We start from the raw sequence: 21,014 nt of genomic DNA, 5'->3' as shown, positions 1-21,014 counted from the left end.
TGTTGTCTTGAGGTTTTGTGGATCACTCACACAGTACCATGAACAGAATGACACAAAAAGTGTAAGAAGAAAAAGTCTAAAGAAAAGTAGACTAATGTATAACGTTACAGTTAATGTACTAAGTTATCCTCCTACAGGTATTAAAATACAGATTACAAATAAATGACAAAAAGGCCAGCTTTAGTTTTTATTTGGTAAATATGTATTTTGTTGTATGTATTTAGATGCCACTATAAAGGTGCATTAATCAACGAACGAGTTGCACTTTGGAAGGACCAGCATCAAACACCTTAAAATGCTAAGCTTCTTAAAATATAGTGAGTTTTCTTTATACATAAGCTTTATTTTGAAATAGTAAGATAAGTGAATGAGAGGAGGGGTCATTAGGTTTTCGCCACACCCATTCTTTCATAAATACTCAACTTTAAGACGTACACTGCACTCACTGCAGTCAAGTTTAACCGCGCGTTTACACGGGTGAGTAACAACTTGAATATCATATCTTTAATGCTGTCGTTTTGACCACTTTCAGTCATTTAAACTAAGCATATGGAGTATGATGGCCATCAGTGAGCTTTTCCTTCCTTTAAGATTCGTCGCTTGTAGCTTTAAACGCTAATCTAGAAAACGGCCGTGGTTTCTGTGCGGTTACAAATGTGTTTCTGCTTTAGGAGATCTTAAAGTGAACACACCGATCGCTACGATGGCGTGTCAAAAATGTCACGGAAAAGGTAAAGTTGTGTAATTTTGACTCCAGACTCATGCGTCATACTTGGTACTGATGTTGTGTTATATAATTAATATAAACACGAGTGTTTACTGAGAAGAGCATTTATAAAACATTCATATGTTTTAAATATGTTGCTTGTGTGTTAGTATATAACCTATCCAGTATCCATAACTTCTGTATACAGACTTTATATTCCGACCATGACATTGCACTTTCTATAGTGGGGTCCTTAAGATGTAATTCTTTACGTTTAATGACGCATCGCTGTATTTACTTGTATGTAAGTGGTTACATTTGTGCTTCCTCTTTGTTTTAATGGTTTTATTGCCTAACAGATAGTCCAGCTCCTGGACCAGTTCCTAAAGATCTTGTTCGGCTGTACAGCATGAGATTCTGTCCTTTCGCTCAGAGAACACGGCTGGTACTCCATGCCAAAGGAATCAAGTGAGTGTTGATATTGACTTGTGTAATTGTGAGTTATACCTGTATTGTGCACATGTTTTTGAGGGTTTCATATATTTCATTGAAACGGAGAATTAAAGGGGTGCTATGACACGGCTTAAACGAATATTATCGTTTGTTTTAGATGTAATGCAATATGTTTATACACAATTTAAGGTTGTCTGTCCTATTTGCCCCGGCACTCTGAAACCCTCGGATTTTTTACAAATCTCATCGTTCTGAAAAGCGATGGGCGCTTAGATTGGCCAGTTAACCAGTGCGTTGTGATTGGTCGAATACTGCAAGCGTGTGAAGGAAAGGTAGCGCATTATCATATGTGACCCTGGATCACAAAACCAGTTTTTAGTAGATGGGGAACGTTTTTAGTAAAAGACAAAAATACATTGTGTGGGTTAACAGTATCGGTTTTTCTTTTATGCCAAAAATCATTAGGATATTAAGTAAAGATCATGTTCCATGAAGATATTTTGTAAATTTCCTACCGTAAATATATAAAAACTTTATTTTTGTGAGTGGATGGCCTGCCACAGTGCCCCTGTTTAACAACTTCGAAGGTACTTTTCTCAATATTTAGATTTTTTTACACTCTCAGATTCCAGATTTTTAAACGGTTGTATCTCCGCAAGATGATATCATATTCTAACAACTCATACATCAATAGAACGCTTATTTATTCAACTTTCAGATTATGTAAACATCTCAATTTCGAAAAATTGACTCATAAGACTGGTTTTGGTGTCCAGGGTCACATATTTGGAACATCAGGTTCCAAAGCAATTCTACTGACAGGTACGCCCACCTTACTTGCGTATAATTTTGGGCGGTCTTATTCAAATCATACCACGAACTGACGTAGATTTGTGGGGGTGTGGTTTTCACAAGGCGTATCGGGCAGGTCTGGGTGAGCATTCGCTTTTAGATAGAATTTATGTTTTGTTCCTACACTTACAGTTTTGCAATTTTACGTGTCTCATACATACATGGGCAACTTGTAACACACCAAAGTCACAGAAAAACACGTATTCGTTCCATATGATCTCGTTTTTTGTTTCATTGAGAATTTATTTTGACGGTGCCACATCATTTCTATTGTATAGACATGAGATTGTCAACATCAATACTAAAGAAAAGCCTGCTTGGTTTTTGGAGAAGAATCCTAATGGGACCGTGCCAGTCTTGGAAACCGCATCTGGTCAGGTGATATACGAGTCGCCAATCACCTGTGAATACCTGGAGGAGGTCTTCCCTCAGAAGAAACTGTGCCCAGCCGACCCTTTCGAGAGGGCTCAACATAAAATGTTGCTGGAGAATTACTCCAAGGTAGGCAGTTTGGTATTTGGAGTTGTTAATATAACACATATCCTGGCAGGACTGCTGATTTTGGGTGGCAGCTCTTTCATAAATCCAAGGGGTGTATGCACACGGAGCAATGACGTATGGCCGCTAAAATGTCAGACAGCTCTGTTACATCAGGCGCACAAAGCATCCATTGGAAACAATGGCAGTTTTCACTCTGTCGCTTCAAGATGCTCATAGGATTACAGTCAGCGACGTTGAGTCAAATTATCCAAACACTACGGCATACATGAACAACCAAAAAGTAGATCTTCAGACTATAAATTTCAAGCTACATTCACAAATAGGATCAAAAGCTACTAAACTTTTGCACTTAGTCCAGGCATGATGACAAAGGTTCGTAGCAATGTTCAGCCGTAGTGTTATCGGTTTTCTTACTAAACACATCTTTATCACTAGATGAAAAATGACCTCAGCGCAATGAGAGCGGAAGTGGCTTAGCTAGCTAAGATCTTAGCAGAGGTACGTCACCGCCCTGTATGCATATTGCCCATTGTAGTAAACAACAATAACCAAGAAGTTGTTAAGATGTAACAAGCCAGGAACATAAAACAAAGTAATATGTAAAATCAATTAAAGGAAATTTGTTTATGAATTTATATTGACATGAATGTCTATGGGTTCTTTTCATTTCAGGTGATTCCATACTTCTATAAGCTCTCTATGGCCAAAGAAGGGGATCTCTCAGTACCTGAAAAAGAGTTTAAAGAGAAACTCGGCCAACTAAATGATGTGCGTTATTATGCTTAAAAAATACTAATCTCATTGGAATATATTTTTATTTTACATTCAGCATAAATCCTCTGATTAATTTTCAACTTCTTTTTGTTTTATATCTTTTTATAGACTCTGGCAAAAAATAAAACCAAATACTTTGGAGGAGATTCACTCACAATGATTGATTACTTTATCTGGCCATGGTTTGAGAGGATAGAAATGATGGGGCTAAAGCAGTAAGTTTTAGATTGTTTTATTAGATATATTACAGTACTAGATTTTGCCTGACAGTAGAAAGACATTTGTGCTGAGTCATTGAGGTTTAATCGAACAAAAGTATACGTGAAAAATCCTTCAGTCAGATCAACAAAGGTAGGGCTTTGGTTTCTGTGAACTGAATAGAAAAGCACTTTGCTACACTAACCCTTGTTCACAGAGGAAAAAAGGCACTTTTCTTTAGAATAACGTTTTGTTAAAGGAACTCATCTAAATATTAAACAATTAATTATAAAATCTCTCCAAGTAAACACTTTCTTTTACTGTTGCAGTTGTTTGGACCACACTCCCGAGTTAAAACTGTGGATTGAACGCATGTTTGAGAATCCCAGTGTGAAAGCCACCATGTTCAGCAATGATGATCACAAGGTGTTCTTTGACAGCTACATGGAGGGAAAACCCAAATTTGACCACGGTTTATAGAGCACATCATGTTTAAGTACAAAGGTAGCATAATATCTGTCAATTTTCTCGTGCTGTTTTTTATAATAATACTCTTTTCATAGTCATTCATGTATTTCTGTCCTGATGGTGCTTTGTTATTGTAATATATAGATGGACCTAAATAAAACAAATGTTTACATAGACATAGCGACAAAATATATGTATCCTTACATCTACTTTTTTCCATCTTATGTATACTTCTTTACTTTAGGGTCAAACATATAAAGCGTACTTCAACCAAAATTAAATTCCTGTCATTTTTGTACTTCATGTTGTTCCAACCATGATTGATTTTTCATCTTAAAACAACAAAACTGTGTTTTGAAATGGAGCTGTCAAAGCTCCAGAAAACGCACCATGAAATGGGTGTGTCCAACAGGTTTGTATGGATTTGTTGAATGGAAAAATACATAGCATGACAACTTTGGTCTACAGCAAAAATCCTATAGATTTGACATGAAGATGATTACATTTGTATTTTTAAACAATTTTTCCTGAACCGTGATGTTACAAGTTTGGCCCACTACTGGTTATGTAACGACTGATGCAAAAGGAACGTTTACAATTTAAAGTAAACAGACTTTACATTCAGGGCATGTCACCATGCTGCATTCTGAATTGCTCATTAGTGGTGCTTTCATTTAATTCTTTGGTAAATATAATCTTTTGCATAATAACAATATAAATCTTACACTACACTAATTTAATCTTTATACACTAGTTTAAACTAAAGCAGTTTGTGGTATGACTATAACAAATTCTCGTGAGAAAAACACATACATTTTTCTCTGCTGCCAATTGAACATCAATGCTGAAAGCAATTCCTCAAACTCAACCTCTGATAAATATGACACATAAGATCAAAATTCTTAATAATACGGCAAAATACAGTGACGAAAAACTTGTGTATATATATATATATATATATATATATATATAAATTTATAAAAAAGTACATTCTTGTTTGTAATTACCCATGGTTCCCTGTTAAAATATCCTACGATCAACTGCCATAAATAACACAAATATTATAGTAGCATTAGTAACAGTGCTTTAACATGCAATTTACATTTAAGGTGCAAAACATAACAAGTACTCAATGCAAGATTATCGAAGCATCAACTCTGTGTTGCCGAGCTGAGTTTATGGCTCATGTGACCGTTAGGGACGTGAAGGGAATATTCCTGCACAAGCACCGAGGTATTTCTGATCATCTCTTGAAAATGATCCACCATTTTGGCATAGACTGGCCTTTGCAACACAAGAGGTCTAAACAGGTTCATTGGCTCTGCGCTGCGGAATAGTTCAGGGATCTGAATATCGACTGGGACGCGAGGGTTCCCGACGATAGCGTGATAGAGTCTCTTCTCCTCCAGGCTTTTCTGCAGGAAACTGAGCAAATCTCGTAATCTGTGATCAAGATGTTGCGTTTGCCACACGGAAGGAGGTTTGCTCAAAAGAAGGTGTAGGACTGCGGTCTTTATATGGTAATTTGTAAGAGCGCTTTTCCCAGTCAAAGCTGTTTGCTTTTTGTGCAAGAAAAACCCTATCTGAAGACAATGGATGTGACAGGAATTTGTAGGTAGTTTTTTAGCAAGATGTTTAAGTAGATTTCTTTCATACAAAGTCAGTGAGAGGTGCCAGTGAGTGTCTGAAGGGTTACTAGTTTCAGAAGGGAAGTGAGAGATGATGTATGCATCAGTGTTTTCAAACTGAACAGCAGGCGTAACGTTAAGAAAAACAGTCTTTCCAGACCTAAATCTGATTTTAAGAGCGCCTGGGACCTCCAGGTTCTGAAATGCTAGTTCAAACTCATACTTATGAGAGATGTGTTGCCATGCTCTGGTTACAGAGATCTGAAACCATCTCATGATTTGAGCTTTCGACAAGTAAGCATTGTCCCTTACACAGAAGACTTCCTCAAACCCGTTCTCATCAGTCTTCTCAGAGTCATTTCTGTTGTGAAGCAGACACAGCATATCATCGCCAAGATCGGCGGCGCCACAAAGACAGTTTTTCCCATTTGGCTGTATAAGTTTAATCCTTACACATCCCTGCAGGTCTAGCGGGATGTCAGTGACGGTGTCACACCAGACGTCAAACTGAAACCTGTATGGCTGGGGGGCCGAAAAGGGCACAATGAGGTCACACGCTGGAGGCTTACATGCCCTCCAAGATTCAAACATGCTGCCTATGCCTACAAAATCTTCGACTTCCATGTCAGCCTCTCCATCACAAACACTTTTCAAAGCATCTAGCAAGTCATCTGCAAAGCCTTCAACAAATTCCTGCACTCTTCCATTCTCATGGGCAAAGGAATGAAAGCGGGTTTTGCAGAAGTTATTTAGGACGCCTTTATCTAAGGTGATAGTATTGGAACTAAGATATCCAGTGTTGAGATATCCGTCCTCGTCTTCAACAGGGTCAGGAATTTCAGCAGGGACTATATCCTGCCTGCAAACCTCAATTGTGAAGAAAATGACCAGGCAGAGGGCACTCCAAAAGTAACAGCTATAACTTTCCGAATCCTCAACACTTATCAAAGCCTTCTCTGTTTTATAGATCTCCTGTTCTAGGCGCTTCTGTTCAGCCTCCAGGTTTTCTTGGTGCTCTCTCATTCTGGCCAGGAGGGCATCATCTTGCTCGGGGATGGTGGAGTTCTCATTGGGGAAGAGGAATGGGTGGTTGAGAATAGCAGCCGCTACCACCACGCAAACCCGGGCGATAGCACCCTGCATTCTTTACTGTGCGTCTGAGGAAACATACAGTTTTGGATTATCTTAACTGTACTGTACACCAAAAAGTATGAAAAAAAACAAAGCTTGAAATAAAAAAACACTTCCTACATTTTAATAAAACATGTCAATATTATAAAGCCATAATTTTGAACAACTTCTCGTAAAACACTTCCTATGTGAAAAAAAGTGCACTAAAATACCCTTAAATGTATTTAGAGTGCTCAATTTTTTCACGCACTCATTTCTTTGTTTATATACAAAAACGTAGTCTAGAGGACTTTTTAAGATAAACCTATGAAGATTAAGCCTACTCAACTGTGCAATTTTGAGACACCGTAAATAAATGTAATATAAAGACTAAATTTTTTGTGTATTAAGAACAAACGTTATGTGTGAAAATAGTGCTTTAAGCACACCTATATTCAGTGTACTAAGTGTAATTAAAACAAAGTCTATTTTTGTGCACTATTTTTACCTGAATTTTTAAATTCTTCAAACTTGAAGTGTGAGTATAAAAGACTTTCACCAACATGCTACATCATTTCAAGATTTCTGTGCAATTTTAGGTGGGGAACGGATAAGGAAGTTATGTAAATGGTTTATTTATAGTCTGAGTGATTACTGGATAAATGCAGATTAAAGATGCAAAAGAAAATTATCTTAGCTGTGGTGATCTTCATGGTTGAATCATACCTAAAGTTTAACAGCACAAGGTTTTACATGTTTAAATAATGATGGTTTACGTAATAACAACGTGAATTGTTGAATCATAGAGGTTGATTCACAACTGCACTCCAGAACAGGCGTACAGGGGAAACTTCTGTGCCATAAAATATTTCCCACAGTCCACCACTACAGACGAATAGAGCACAGACGACCTTAGACTTATTAATATTCCTCTATATGAAGTTGAAGACACTTTACACGTGACGTGACAACTGTAACATTGTAACAGACAAATTGTAACAACAAACGTATAGAGTACATGTGACGTAATAAACTAACAGCTAAAGGCGCGTCTCATTAATGTGAGTTAACTTTTAAGCTTTGCATGTTTTTATTATGACGTTATATGGTGATTAAAAGACAAATTGCTGTGCGCTCCAATTCTACGACGAACGGTACGTTGTTTTCAAAGCTCTTTGAGAAAGATGAGCAAAAAAGTGAACTTACCCAGCTCTCAAAGAGTTAAAGATCCGCGATGCTCATTGTTTCAAAATGACACTGAACCGACGAAAGAGAAAGCGCTGTGTACCGTTATTCCTTCATTTCCTTATCCTGTTCGATAAAAGCTGTTCTTACGACAAGGAAATGACCAATGTGGCCGTTTTTCCTCTATAAGCACGTGGGTTGGACCAATAGACTTCTCACAGCCTCAGAAAGAAGTATATAAGCCAGTCGTCATCATATGTGTCACGCTTTAGTTTCCTGGGCGGCGTACTTTACATCAACATCTCTCGCTTGGCCCGTTTGATGATTTTTATATAACTTTTTTTGGTTGTGTATTTTGACTCCAGCCCTAAACGATATAAATCTGCTCGTCGAGTGTCGACTGTGGTGAAGTTATAATTGCATAGTCTGAAGAATAGACGCCATCGCTGCTTGCAAAGGCACTACTGTTTAAGAGTTGGATATATAGCATTTAATATCAAATACACATATTTTCTAAAGGCTCTGTGTGTTTTTATGAAATCGTGGGAAATAATATTCATAAACCACAAGCAATAGAGCTATCTGCACGCGCAGCAATCGAAATACGGCTGACTGCTGCGCAAAGCGAGCTACCACACGAGGTCACTACCTCACCAAAATTCATATTAGCCTATGTATATAATGCAATATTTAGATGTGGGAGAGTTCTACATAAAACCGTCATGACACTAATAGCAACTGTGCGTCGGAAATGATCAAACAATGTTGTAATTTATATGTAATGTATATGGGGTGATTATGAGGACAATGTCGCCTAAAACATGTGCTTACAATTTGTTTTAATTTACCATAAAACATAGGTTTTATTTGATATTAGTGTCAGGGATACACAAAACAAGAAGAAAAAGCAGTTTTTATGTTAAGAATTTGCGAGCACCTTGGGTGTGGCCACAGGAGCTCATACAGGTGCACGCGCCCTACACGCAGCCGAGGTGGATGTGCTAACGATTATAAAAATAGTTTATTTTTATGACAGCGCTGGATAGAAAGATACGTAACGCGTTAAACTAATCTACAAACTATGGACTTACTTTTTTTCATTTTTGCCTGGGTTTCGATTTAATTTGGGGGAAGCCTACTGTTCTGAACGGCGCAGATACAGCAGCAAAGCGAGTACCAGTGATAGTCAGATACGTGCGTTAGATACATTAACAGCATCTTCGGTTTTTTATTTTATACCGAGTCAAACTGTAATCAATGGATAAGTTTAAATTGGTTCTGCAATATTTTCAATCAAATTCAGAGTCCATCTCTAATGGTATCTGTATATTATTGTCGTTAATAAGCGTGAAGCTGTATACAAGTTTTGATTTCAACTGCCCATGTTTACCGCAATATAACAAGATGTACGCATTAGGGGTCATGTTCGTACCTCCTGTTATATTGTTCTTTTTGGGAATATTAGTTAATCGTCATACAGGGGTGTTGATGGAAGAATATATCAGACCCCTTGGCAAGAGGAACAAGAATCCAGCAGTGGTGAAGTAAGTTTTACTCTTCTTTTATTGATTTAGCTAGTAGTGTAAAGCAAAGAGAAATTTATTGATTTGACCAGATTTGTTGTAATTTGATTCAACTTTGTTTAGAAGTACTCAATACTGTATTGCAATTACTGATTGATAATATAATCTATCGTTTCCGTCCTCTCAGGTTTCTGTTCTCAGCTGTGATGCAACGGTCTCTTCTGGCCCCCATGGTCTGGATTCTGATGACACTTCTGGATGGAAAATGTTTCATCTGCGCGTTCAGTATGAATGTGAACCCCAAACATTTTACGGGCATGCCCAACAGCACTGGCCTCGATCTCATAAAGATTCTAGCTAAAGTTCCTTGCAAAGAAGATGTCATCTTCAAAAACAGCAGTTTTCGCAAAGCTGTATCACGCTATGTGCGCTGTTACTCCCAGGTGCATTTTCAAAAATTTTCAGTGTTTACATAATCTTTGGTTGACAGACATAACATTAATATCTTTTCTGACTTCTGCTATATAAGTAAACCAGACCTTTTGACGATTTCTGGTGATAAATCCCCCTAATATTTCCTGTTTATTTATAGACTGAAAGGTTGCCATGCTGTGCAGATTTATTCTAATCTAGTCATGAAATACCATTTAATCATCAATTTTGTTTCTTCTCTAAGGCAATAGGTTGGTCCATCCTCCTCATCCTCATTTTTTTGGGCACAGTGGCTCGCATCCTCAAGCCTTGCTTCAACTACGGCACTTTTCTGCAGACGCGATACTGGAGCAATTACTTGGACGTTGAGCAGAAACTATTCGATGAGACCTGTGTGCTACATGCCCGAGATTTTGCCAGAAAATGTGTGATGCAATTCTTCGAGAGCATGCGTGAAGATGCGGCTTTGAGGCTTCCCCTCACTTATGCATTCAGACCCGGCCAAATCCAGAGTGAAGGAGCAGAGGAAGAAGAGGACCGTCTGCATGGCATAACTAGACTAGATCAAGTGGATCATTTGCTGCAAAGTTGGTACGAATGCAAACCAGAATTGGATGTGACCAAAATGGCTTATAAACCCAAAGTGTGTATCACCTGGGAGGACCACAATGGAAAGGTTTTATTCTCAGAGGTGTAGAACTGAAAGAAACACAAATCAAATTTAGATTTATGAAATGACAATAATACACAGATGAACCCATAGCATTGTTGTAAAGCAGATTATTCATGTGCCCTTTTATTGACCAGTTTCAAGAGCTTGCATGCTGGAACATTTGACTATGCTGGGATTTAGTTTGTGTAATTTTGCATGTCCCTCTGCACACACATTACACAACAACCTCATGGGTCTGGCTTAGATGCAAATCACTGCAAAACCTAGGAAATACTTAGAAAAAGGTAAAACATTACATTTATAAATAATGTGAAGGTTTTATGTATATTATTTATCTGTTTTGTAGCACAGTGGGTCATTCCCTGTCATTGAAGTTTTTTTTGTGACCTATTTTAAAATTGACAGCCCCTATGCCCATGTTTTAAAATGTACTTTTTCAATAAATACAATAAATACAAATAAGTTGTGGTTGTCTTTTATTTGCATATTATGGTTGACTGTAGACAAAATTTAAGCAATAGGGGGGAGATTTTTTAGCTGAGAATGGGTAGAGCCTGTAAAGGAGGGGCCACTCTTACGTGTATTCGGACCTGACAAACGCTTCAAACGCGTAACTCTGCTCCAGTTATCCTGCTGCCTTCATTTCTTTCTTATCATATCGTAAGTAAATCTGCAATTATTACAAAACATTTTATGCTTAATGTTAAAAACCTTTTGCACTAATTCTCGCATTCAATCTCAAAAAAGGTGTGAGAAGTCTCATTTTAAAAATGGATAAAGTACGAATTATGCTCCAGTTCTTACAAGCCAACCAAGAGTCGTTCATGAATGGCATATGTGGGATAATGGCTCTGGCAAGTGCTCAGATGTATTCATCTTTTGAGTTCACCTGTCCTTGCCTCCCCGATTACAATTACGCATATGGCATCGGCATTCTCGTCGTACCGCCGATATGGTTCTTCCTGCTTGGATTCGTAATGAACAACAACATATCAGTGTTAACAGAAGAGTGGAAGAGACCTGTTGGAAAGCGCAGGAAAGATCCATCGGTTTTGCGCTACATGTTCAGCTCTATGACTCAGCGCGCCCTCATCGCTCCAGTTGTGTGGATTGCTGTCACTTTAATGGATGGGAAGAGTTTTCTGTGTGCTTACAGCGCCACCACGGATTTATCAGAGTTTCTTAACGAGAGCCACGATAATCTTCCCCAAAAGACGCTTACTAAATTACAGGCAACGATTCCATGTAAAGACGTATTTGACGGACATAAGATTATCTCCGGAGACGCCGCAACGATATACATTCGCTGTTTGTCACAGGTAATTTTATCCTAATGTAGGCTGCATCAAATTTATTTAAGTGAATTTCTCATAAACTATATTGCTAATACTGTTGTTCTGTTCTTTTCCCCCAGGCATGTGGATGGATCTTTTTAATGGTAATAACGTTTACTGCTTTTCTAATGAGGGCCATCAGACCCTGTTTTACACAAGCCGCGTTCCTTAAAACCAAGTATTGGTCGCACTACATTGACACCGAACGCAAACTATTCGACGAAACGTGCAAAGAACACGCCAAGAGCTTTGCCAGGGTGTGCATTCAGCAATACTTCGAGAGCATAAGCGGTGAAATTGTCCCACAATTACATCTGCCCCAGAAAAAAGGAAAAGGGGATAAAGAGGAAGATGGAGAAAAACAAAAAAGCGACGAGGAGAAGCTGCTTGGGGTCCGTAAAGAAGAAGACATGAATAAAGTCCTGTGGAACTGGCACTCGTGTAAGCCCCCACTGAACATAAGTAAACGAGCACAAGAGGCGAATGGACACGTGCATTCAGATTCCAGCAGCTTCTCTGATGAGTACATCACTCAGACATCGGAGAAAAAAACTGCTGTGGCATACTACTCAAAAGTCTGAGCTTTTGTTTGACCTTAAAATATAGACATTACACTTAATGTACATTTAATGCCTATAAAATGTATTGATAAAAATGAATTGTTTTGATAATGTGCCCCCTAGTGTTTGTCCCCCTTAGTGTTTGTTCACTAAACATTATTATTATGAATAATGATGAAATGGGTGCCAGTTGAATAGCTATTGTAAATGATAATGAAATGATTTTGTGTTAGCCAAACCTGTTTATAACTAAAAGCTCATTCGTTCCTCATATTTTAGTTAGGCCTACTAAAGATGATTCACTGCTGTATATACACAACAGACCGGCAGAAGTTTCTCACACAAGCTAGGCTACATAGAGAGAAATGATCTAACTTTGCTTTGAAGACTTGAAGAATTACTTATTTATTATTTTACTGAGACGATTTTTACCTTCTGGCAATGAAATGTAAGTCTTCATTTTAGAACTCCATTCAATAACCATTTGGGCTACAAGATATCAGTTTATGTTGGTATGGAATCGGTCTTTAAATAGTTTATATTATTTTAGAACTTGTATGTGAGGCCATACAGATATTTAATCTAGCCTAAATATTTACTACAAAAATAAATGTTGAATTATATTTATACTTATGTGAATTTGTTCGAGTGATGAAGGTAGAAATGATCTAATAACTGTAAATCCATGTGTTGTACAAGTCCATGTATCATATTTTGGTAAGGAGGCTGTTTGTGTTTTGAGTTTATTAACTGTGTCATCTTACAAGAAAAGACTCATTCGAACTATCTTCGTCAGTGTTTTAGGTTTATTTACAGAGACAGCTCAAAACACCCAGAGAACCTCAACTAGGATAGCATGTCTGCACTCTTCTCAGAATATTTCAAATTCATTGCACTTGTCTTCAAGAATAAGGACACGGCAATTGTAAATGGCTTTATTGGTTTAGGTACAATAATCAGTCAAACAGCATACAACATCTTAGCGTTTAACTGTCCATGTGCACCAAAGGAGAATTACCTGTATGGCATGGCAGCGATCGGTGTACCCGCCCTCACTCTCTTTGTAATTGGGGTCATTCTCAATCAAAATACCTGGGACATTGTGTCGGAGTGTAGCAACAGAAAATGCCAAAAACTGTCAGGCACTGCTGCATTTGCTCTGCTCGGCTCTATTGTGGGTCGAGCAGCAGTTGCTCCGATCACCTGGTCTGTGATTTCCCTCCTGAGAGGACAAGCATATGTTTGTGCTTTTAGTGAGTTTATAGACCCCTCTTCGGTGGACAATTTCCCTCCAACTAAAGACGCTGCAAAAATCATGGCCCTCTTTCCATGTAAGGATTTACCTGCTCCACTCTTGAATTACTCAGGAGAGGTTGAACGACGGTTGAAGTATGAATCCCAGGTAGGCTCATCCTCACTTTTGTAATACAAAAATCTTTAATTTGATCTGATATGGTTTACGCAGAAGTCCTATTATTGTATGTATTTTCCACTCTAGCTGTTGGGCTGGCTGATGGTTGGCGTCGTCTCCCTCTCTGTCTTTCTGCTGCTCTGCATTAAACATTGCTGCTCTTCCCTCGGCTACCAGCAAGAAGCGTACTGGTCCCATTACCGCTCCAATGAAAAAGCTCTTTTCCAGCGGACGGCTGAAGTACACGCTAAATTAAACGCTGCTAATAACGTCAAGACTTTCTTTGGCTTTGTGGAGATGGAAAATCAAGAGAAGGAGCTTTTAGAAAAGTGTCAAGGTGCCAGGAGCGTCATTCCTAGTCTGGACTGGAACCGCATCACAGGAGTTTACATGTACAGAGAAATCAATGAGGCTCCGATGTACAGTCGCTTAAACAAATGGGCCTATTACACAAACGACAACTCAAATCAACATATGAGTGAAACGGATTTAGCCTAATTAATGCTGTGTATAAGTCTCTATAAGTAGTTATGCCATTTTAATCTTTCATTTAAGTTTCATTTTTAATTTATTAAATGTGTTAATAATTTATTAATATATTTGTAAGTTGTTCTTCCATTTTCTTTCTTTTTATACTGTTTTCTTTTCGGTACACTGATGTTATTGTAAATAATGCTTGTAGACTGCTTAGGAACGGTGTCCGTGTTTTGATAAGCACATCAGAAACCTTTTAGATGAGTACATTGCGTACTGTTAGATAGAAATTATCTTATGGTGAGTCTTATGTGTGAATAATAATGCTCACCCAGAATGTAACCTCTATTAAGACACACCCACGCATGCCACATTGTGATGACCGAAGGTGTGTCAATAGGCCTATGTTAAAATATGTTAAAAGAAAGCGGGGCAAATCTGTGATTTGAAAGATCCAAAGAAAAATAGGAAAAAGATAAGTAAAAAAAGATTAAAATCGGAATGGTATAATTTTTTTATTGTCAATGTAATATCACTAAATGCCAAAATAGATTAGCTTGTCAAAGCCATTTAAATCTGTGTTCTTCCTGTTTTAGATATCTTGAAAAAGTGAAATCATGCAGGGGTTGAATAATTTATCTTACAATTTTTTTCTTTTTTAATGATTTAAATTATTTACATATTAAAAACGTCACTCTTTAAATTTCATATTTCAATGGTTTTATATACTTTAGACTTTCAGTTGACTATTTTTTCAGATTTTTTAGCACCAGTCGAAAACAAATACAACAGTTTCCATTGCAATGACACGCTTTTCACCAGCAGATGTCCTCAGAATAAAATACTTCGCATAATCGCGCCGCAAGAATTTTGTGAACAGCCTGTAGGGGGCAGTGTGGGCCTTCGTGTATACGTGTCAAATAAACAGACAACAGAAAGCATTAACAAAATACATGGAACACATCAACTATGTAACAACCAACAGCCTTTTAAATCCAAGTATAGAAAACAATAAAACATATTGTTTCACTTTGCTCGTGAAATTAGCCTATTCGTCCATGGTAGGAGGCAGAAATTTGCTATTTGAGTTTGCAAAGCCCCATTAAATACATGTAATGTCTGGAATACACTACCGAATTTTAAAATCTGAAATGATTTTTTTTAACTAGACATCATACACTGCAGACTTTTGGAAAGTTTCACCTAGAAACACACTCACTAATCAAATCTGCAGACTTGCACATACTTTCCGCCACATGTCCAGACAGAGAATCTGGGCAAAATCTGACCAAGTCTCGGTGTGTATTTTAGCCTTAAGTGTTTTTCACTTATAAAAAAAAGAATTGTTACAATGACAAATAAAAATTGTATCTTGCCTTATGTGTGAATAAATTCATAATATGTCACTGGCATACTCATTTTATATATACTTGCACACTATATCTATTGACATAAGTGCATAATTCATTTTTATAATTGCATAACTAGCTTGCTATTTGCAGTCACAAGATCACTGATGTTTATTTGTTTGTTTCATTGTCGCTACGGCCCTGTCCAAAATAAAACCCTAAGCTCTCTGGTCCTTATCTGAGTCAACACTGAGCCACATGTACTGCTGGGTAGTAACCTGACATGAAGACTTATTCATATTGTGAGCATGTTTTAAAATAACCTCTACAAAAAACAAATATATGGATTTGATAGATGGGTTTCACTTTTCAGTGGGGTTAGATGAACAGTTTAACATTTGTCTCAGAAACCATTTTTGTCATGGTTCAATTACATCTAGTCATTTAGCAGACCTTTTTATACCAATGAGGAACATCCCAACACATCTGTTACACTATCTGTAGTTTAGTTCCAGGAAACACAAATAATATAGATTCATAAAGTCACATTTTTCTGTAAATTAATATTTCTGTGAGGTCAAGCAATTTACTGCAAATGTTACTATTGACCCTCACTCATTTCAAGACCTGTTTCAAGGCATGTGAGAAAAAGAGCACATTTTATAACACCTTTATCAGACAGTACAGCACTCTGCCATTACATGAAGATAATATCAACCACTTCCTCTTGCATTTAGGTGCGATTAATTTGCAGTGTCACACAGACATCACTTGCTTGGCCAAAACTTTTCACTAAACAGGTTGAGCTTTTTAATACATTATGAGTGATTAGTAAATTAATATTAAAATAAGTTTGTCCATTTATTCATTGCAGTGATCTAATTGTAGATTAAGCTTCCATTCATCATAACCACCATCACTGCTGGACCCCAGAAGAAAGGAAACCAAAAGTGATCGAAGAAGACTCTTCATGTAAACACATTGATTAAATCTTGTTTAAAACTAACAATGCCACGTCCAATTGTTAGTTTATACATATGAGCAGTCGTGTAACTTAAAAATGTATGTTGCTTGCACATATAGTTTAATCCATTCACTTTTATATACTTCTGTTCTAGCCCAGCCTGTTTTGTATAAAAGCTCATTCTTTCCCCTGAGGCTGAAACCAGATTCTTGCTGCTGCAGATGATTCACCGCTGCATGCACGCCACAAACCGAGCTATGAGATGAGTCTGCTACATACATAACGCGACCAGCCTTTGTTTTAAACATTTCTTTTAAGGTCTGCTTTTGGTGATACGTCTTTTTTAAATCTTTTAAGATGTTCAGTGAAACTTTTGTACATCCTGCCATGTAAGTCATTTCATTTCGGAATGTTTTCCAGTAACTTATTTTGGGCACAGGGTGGCACGTTGACTGCCTAAACTTTGCTGAAAGGTCTTTCTTTCTTTATATTTTATACGTATCGCATAATAGTCGTATTAGTATTGCATAATGCGTAGTGTTTTATTTAGAACTTTTTTATGCTTCTTATGCATTTATGCTTTATACTTTTTCTTCTTATAATTGTGTTTTCTAACAAAACCGACTAGATTGAAATCGTCTTGTCAGTGTTTTAACTTATATACACGACGAAACAAAGAAAATTGAAGATGTCTGCAATCATCTCAGAATATTTCAGATTCGCTGCACTCTTCTTCAAGAGTAAGGATGTTATGATCTTTAATGGCCTCATAGGTTTAGGGACAGTAGTCAGTCAGACAGCATACAACATATTTGCTTTTAACTGTCCGTGTTCGCCAACAAAGAACTACGTGTACGGTGTGACTGCGATCGGTGTACCCGCCCTCGCTTTCTTCGTAATTGGGGTCATTCTCAATCAAAATACCTGGGATATTGTGTCGGAGTGCCGCACCAGAAAATGCCGAAAACTCTCTGGCACTGCTGCCTTTGCTGTGATGGGCTCTATCGTGGGTCGAGCAGCAGTTGCTCCGATCACCTGGTCAGTGATTTCCCTCCTGAGGGGAGAAGCGTATGTTTGTGCTTTTAGTGAGTTCATAGACCCCTCTACTCTGGACAACTTCCCTCCAACTTCAGACCCTCCAAAAATCATGGCGCGCTTTCCATGTAAGGACTTACCTGTGAAGCTGCTGAATTACTCAGGAGAGGTCGAACGACGGTTAAAATACGAATCCCAGGTACGTTTGTCAATGTTTAGTTTACACATTTGTTATTCTCTTTCCTGGTTTAATTTTACCTTATGCATCACGTTTTTATTTCCCCTCTCTAGCTGTTGGGCTGGCTGTTGGTGGGGGTAATTTCCCTCTCTGTCTTTCTGCTCCTCTGCCTGAAAAACTGTTGCTCTTCCCTCGGCTACCGGCAGGAGACGTACTGGTCACAGTATCGGTCCAATGAGAAAGCTCTTTTCCAGCGGACGGCGGATGTGCACGCCAAATTTCATGCTGCCGAAAACGTCAAGAGTTTCTTTGGATTCGTTGCGTTGGAAAACCAGGAGAAGGAGCTTTTAACACAGTATGAGGGAACGTCAATCAAGAACGTCATTCCTAGACTGGAGTGGAACCGCATCACAGGAGTTTACATGTACAGAGAGATGAACGACGCTCCGCTGTATAGCCGCCTAAACAAATGGGCCAATTACACAAACGAAAACAACTGTTAGTCCATTGAGAAAGAAATGACATTTAGGCATTTGGAAGACGCTTTTATTCAAAGCGACTTACATTTCTTTATTCTATACATTTTACATAGGTATTTGCAATCCCCCGGGATCGAACCCACAACCTTGCATTGTTAATGCAACCACTGAGCTACAAGAAATGAGACATTGAATGGATTATTGGGTAGTAGGCCTATGCTTTCTAAATAGGCCTGTTGTTTATTTGTTACTTAATGGCTGCTTTGCCTCGGAATACTATTGTGTTACTGTTCTAGTATTATTTGAAATGTAACGCTTTTTTATACGTTTTTGTAAGCACGATGGGGTGTTATGGCGCCGCATGCAGCTCAAATGTTCAATGCACAGTAAAATATTTCATTTCAGTTTTGACGAACACAATGTACTCTCAGGTTGACCCTTTGTGGTCCGTTGTTTACCAATAAAGTGCCTTTGCCCTGACGAATCACTTTATTCAATTCAATTCAAGTTTATTTATATAGCGGTTTTCACAATGTGTATTGTTTCAAAGCAGCTTTACAGGGGCAAACAGGAAAAACAGAAAAGTTAAAACACAGCACAGTGCATGGTATTTATACAACGAGTAAGATCATTCTAATAAATAATATCTAATTTCTAATAAATAAATAAATGAATGAATGCAGTCTCCCGGTGAGCAGGCCAACACTGCCCTGCTGTGGCGAGGAACCCAAACTCCAATGATTGATTAATGGAGAAAAAAAACCTCGGGAGAAACCAGGCTAAACCGGGAGGGCCAGATCCCCTCTGACGTGTCATAGCTGCACTCAAACTGGTGACATGTGATTTTTAGTTTAGCATTTAATACCAAATATTGCAACTTCAGCATTAATAAGACAAATAGTCCGTCTTTGCTCTTGGTTGGGGATGTAGTGGTCTGAGCTGGGATGGTCCGATGGTCATATTTCTCTTGGCTGGTGGTGGAATTGCCTTAGATGGAGCTGGGATGGTCAGTCAGTCTGCAGCTGTAGCTGGCGTAATCTCAAATTGGGGATGGGCATCTGTCGGTCGTCTGGACATGGTGGAACTTCTTCCTACCTCGGGATGGGCATCCCGAGGCAGAGGCGGAAAGAGAATAAAGAGAATAATTAGCATAGCTGCTGTTCATTAACTATGCATTAAGTGAAAGCTTGGCTGAAAAGATGTGTCTTTAATCTAGATTTAAATTGGGAGAGTGTGTCTGACCCTCGAATAGTATCAGGAAGGCTATTCCAGAGTTTAGGTGCTACGTATGAGAAAGCTCGTCCCCCTTTGGTGGATTTTGTTATTCTAGGTGTTATCAAAAGTCCTAAGTTTTGAGATCTTAGAGAGCGTGATGGGTTGTAACGTGATAAAAGCTTGGTTAAGTAAGTAGGTGCTAAACCGTTCAGGGCTTTGTAAGTAATTAAAATAATTTTAAAATCAATACGATACTTAATGGGTAGCCAGTGAAGCGATGATAAAACTGGGGTTATGTATTTTCTTTACCTAGTAAGAACTCTGGCAGCTGCATTCTGAACTAACTGTAGTTTGTTTATCGATGATACAGGACAACCACTAAGTAGAGCATTACAATAGTCAAGCCGTGAGGTCACAAATGCATGAATAAGCTTTTCTGCGTCTGCAACACACAAACTATTTCGTAATTTGGCAACATTTCTAAGGTGGAAGAAGGCTGTTTTTGTGATATTTGAGATGTGATTTTTAAATGACAGGTTGCCGTCTAATATAACGCCTAGGTCTTTAACTGTATTTGCTGGAGTAACAGTGCAGCTTTCAATTTGCAGGCTGTAATCGGAGATATTCTTTTTACTTGATTTTGGTGCTATAAGTAATATTCTGCTATAAGTAAATTTCTGTTTTGCTAGAGTTTAAAAGGAGGAAATTACTAGTCATCCAATGTTTTATGTCCTCGATGCACTCTGCCAGTTTGGATAGCTTAAAGGAATCATTTGGTCTTGATGAGATATATAGCTGAGTATCATCTGCATAACAGTGGAAGCTAATTCCATGTTTTCTAATAATGTTGCCGAGGGGCAGTATGTATATGGAGAAAAGCAAGGGTCCTAAAACCGATCCCTGAGGTAATCCATAATTTACTTGCGTAAGATTTGACGATTTCCCATTTATATGGACGTATTGATATCTGTCTGTTAAGTAAGATCTGAACCATTGCAGTGCCTGTCCCTGAATACAGATATAATTGTGTAAACGATCTAGTAGTATTTTATGGTCTACAGTATCGAAACCAGCACTAAGATCAAGCAGGACTAAGAGTGAAATGTTACCTTTATCTGATGCAATAAGGAGGTCATTTGTAATTCTAACGAGCGCAGTTTCAGTGCTGTGATGCGGTCTAAAGCCAGACTGAAACTTTTCGTTCATGTCATTATTTTGTAGGAAGGTACACAGTTGAGTTGACACTACTTTTTCTAGTATTTTAGACAAGTACGGTAGATTTGAAATTGGTCTATAGCTTACAAGTTCATTGGGGTCTAAGTTTGGTTTTTTGATAAGAGGCTTAATTACAGCCATCTTAAAGGGCCCTGGGACATGTCCTAGATTAATTGACGAGTTGATTATGTTACAAATGGGCTCAATTACAGCAGGTAGTAACTCTTTTAATAAAGTAGTCGGAATGGGGTCTAATAAGCATGTCGTCGGTTTGGATGTTGCAATAATTTTAATTAA

The 21,014-nt window shown here is 38.0% G+C and overlaps 6 protein-coding genes across 8 annotated transcripts; 5 read left to right on the top strand and 1 right to left on the bottom strand.

The window, feature by feature from the left end:
• Positions 1-405: 405 nt before the first annotated feature.
• Positions 406-4,128, top strand: gsto2 (glutathione S-transferase omega 2). Its single transcript, XM_056760748.1, has 7 exons — positions 406-477; positions 672-731; positions 1,066-1,174; positions 2,290-2,512; positions 3,185-3,280; positions 3,395-3,501; positions 3,814-4,128. The coding sequence occupies exons 2-7, from the start codon at positions 704-706 to the stop codon at positions 3,962-3,964; spliced, it is 714 nt and encodes a 237-aa protein (XP_056616726.1). The 5' UTR covers positions 406-477; positions 672-703; the 3' UTR covers positions 3,965-4,128.
• A 133-nt stretch (positions 4,129-4,261) lies between these two features.
• On the bottom strand, positions 4,262-17,652 carry itprip (inositol 1,4,5-trisphosphate receptor interacting protein). 3 transcript variants are annotated; one of them, XM_056760743.1, is made up of 2 exons: positions 17,547-17,652; positions 4,262-6,737 (listed from the first exon to the last, which is right to left on the bottom strand). In XM_056760743.1, the coding sequence occupies exon 2, from the start codon at positions 6,721-6,723 to the stop codon at positions 5,104-5,106; it is 1,620 nt and encodes a 539-aa protein (XP_056616721.1). In that variant the 5' UTR covers positions 6,724-6,737; positions 17,547-17,652; the 3' UTR covers positions 4,262-5,103. The 3 variants fall into 3 exon arrangements, with proteins under 3 accessions (XP_056616721.1, XP_056616720.1, XP_056616719.1); XM_056760742.1 differs by having other exon boundaries at positions 17,520-17,646; XM_056760741.1 differs by lacking the exon at positions 17,547-17,652 and adding an exon at positions 7,897-8,585.
• calhm3 (calcium homeostasis modulator 3) lies at positions 8,588-10,767 on the top strand. The gene is made up of 3 exons (XM_056760745.1): positions 8,588-9,419; positions 9,586-9,841; positions 10,075-10,767. The coding sequence occupies exons 1-3, from the start codon at positions 9,133-9,135 to the stop codon at positions 10,525-10,527; spliced, it is 996 nt and encodes a 331-aa protein (XP_056616723.1). The 5' UTR covers positions 8,588-9,132; the 3' UTR covers positions 10,528-10,767.
• On the top strand, positions 11,269-12,505 carry calhm1a (calcium homeostasis modulator 1a). Its single transcript, XM_056760744.1, has 2 exons — positions 11,269-11,822; positions 11,918-12,505. Exons 1-2 carry the CDS (start codon positions 11,274-11,276, stop codon positions 12,416-12,418), a joined length of 1,050 nt encoding a protein of 349 aa, XP_056616722.1. The 5' UTR covers positions 11,269-11,273; the 3' UTR covers positions 12,419-12,505.
• On the top strand, positions 13,254-14,319 carry LOC130431614 (calcium homeostasis modulator protein 2-like). Its single transcript, XM_056760746.1, has 2 exons — positions 13,254-13,799; positions 13,896-14,319. The coding sequence occupies exons 1-2, from the start codon at positions 13,254-13,256 to the stop codon at positions 14,304-14,306; spliced, it is 957 nt and encodes a 318-aa protein (XP_056616724.1). The 3' UTR covers positions 14,307-14,319.
• LOC130431615 (calcium homeostasis modulator protein 2-like) lies at positions 16,824-18,756 on the top strand. Its single transcript, XM_056760747.1, has 2 exons — positions 16,824-17,829; positions 17,922-18,756. The coding sequence occupies exons 1-2, from the start codon at positions 17,284-17,286 to the stop codon at positions 18,309-18,311; spliced, it is 936 nt and encodes a 311-aa protein (XP_056616725.1). The 5' UTR covers positions 16,824-17,283; the 3' UTR covers positions 18,312-18,756.
• Positions 18,757-21,014: the final 2,258 nt, after the last annotated feature.

Source organism: Triplophysa dalaica, chromosome 11 (genome assembly GCF_015846415.1).
Source record: "Triplophysa dalaica isolate WHDGS20190420 chromosome 11, ASM1584641v1, whole genome shotgun sequence".
NCBI classification, from domain to species: Eukaryota; Metazoa; Chordata; class Actinopteri; order Cypriniformes; family Nemacheilidae; genus Triplophysa; species Triplophysa dalaica.
This window is presented reverse-complemented; position numbering and strand designations above follow the sequence as displayed.

Bases quoted from the DNA above. Each gene is read 5' to 3' on its own strand.
- gsto2 (XM_056760748.1), top strand. From the start codon at position 704: ATGGCGTGTCAAAAATGTCACGGAAAAG. The intron at 732-1,065 runs GTAAAGTTGTGT...ATTGCCTAACAG, and splicing joins TCAAAAATGTCACGGAAAAG to ATAGTCCAGCTCCTGGACCA. The intron at 1,175-2,289 runs GTGAGTGTTGAT...TCTATTGTATAG, and splicing joins CTCCATGCCAAAGGAATCAA to ACATGAGATTGTCAACATCA.
- itprip (XM_056760743.1), bottom strand. From the start codon at position 6,723: ATGCAGGGTGCTATCGCCCGGGTTTGCGTGGTGGTAGCGGCTGCTATT.
- calhm3 (XM_056760745.1), top strand. From the start codon at position 9,133: ATGGATAAGTTTAAATTGGTTCTGCAATATTTTCAATCAAATTCAGAG. The intron at 9,420-9,585 runs GTAAGTTTTACT...CCGTCCTCTCAG, and splicing joins AAGAATCCAGCAGTGGTGAA to GTTTCTGTTCTCAGCTGTGA. The intron at 9,842-10,074 runs GTGCATTTTCAA...TTCTTCTCTAAG, and splicing joins ATGTGCGCTGTTACTCCCAG to GCAATAGGTTGGTCCATCCT.
- calhm1a (XM_056760744.1), top strand. From the start codon at position 11,274: ATGGATAAAGTACGAATTATGCTCCAGTTCTTACAAGCCAACCAAGAG. The intron at 11,823-11,917 runs GTAATTTTATCC...CTTTTCCCCCAG, and splicing joins ACATTCGCTGTTTGTCACAG to GCATGTGGATGGATCTTTTT.
- LOC130431614 (XM_056760746.1), top strand. From the start codon at position 13,254: ATGTCTGCACTCTTCTCAGAATATTTCAAATTCATTGCACTTGTCTTC. The intron at 13,800-13,895 runs GTAGGCTCATCC...TTTCCACTCTAG, and splicing joins GGTTGAAGTATGAATCCCAG to CTGTTGGGCTGGCTGATGGT.
- LOC130431615 (XM_056760747.1), top strand. From the start codon at position 17,284: ATGTCTGCAATCATCTCAGAATATTTCAGATTCGCTGCACTCTTCTTC. The intron at 17,830-17,921 runs GTACGTTTGTCA...TCCCCTCTCTAG, and splicing joins GGTTAAAATACGAATCCCAG to CTGTTGGGCTGGCTGTTGGT.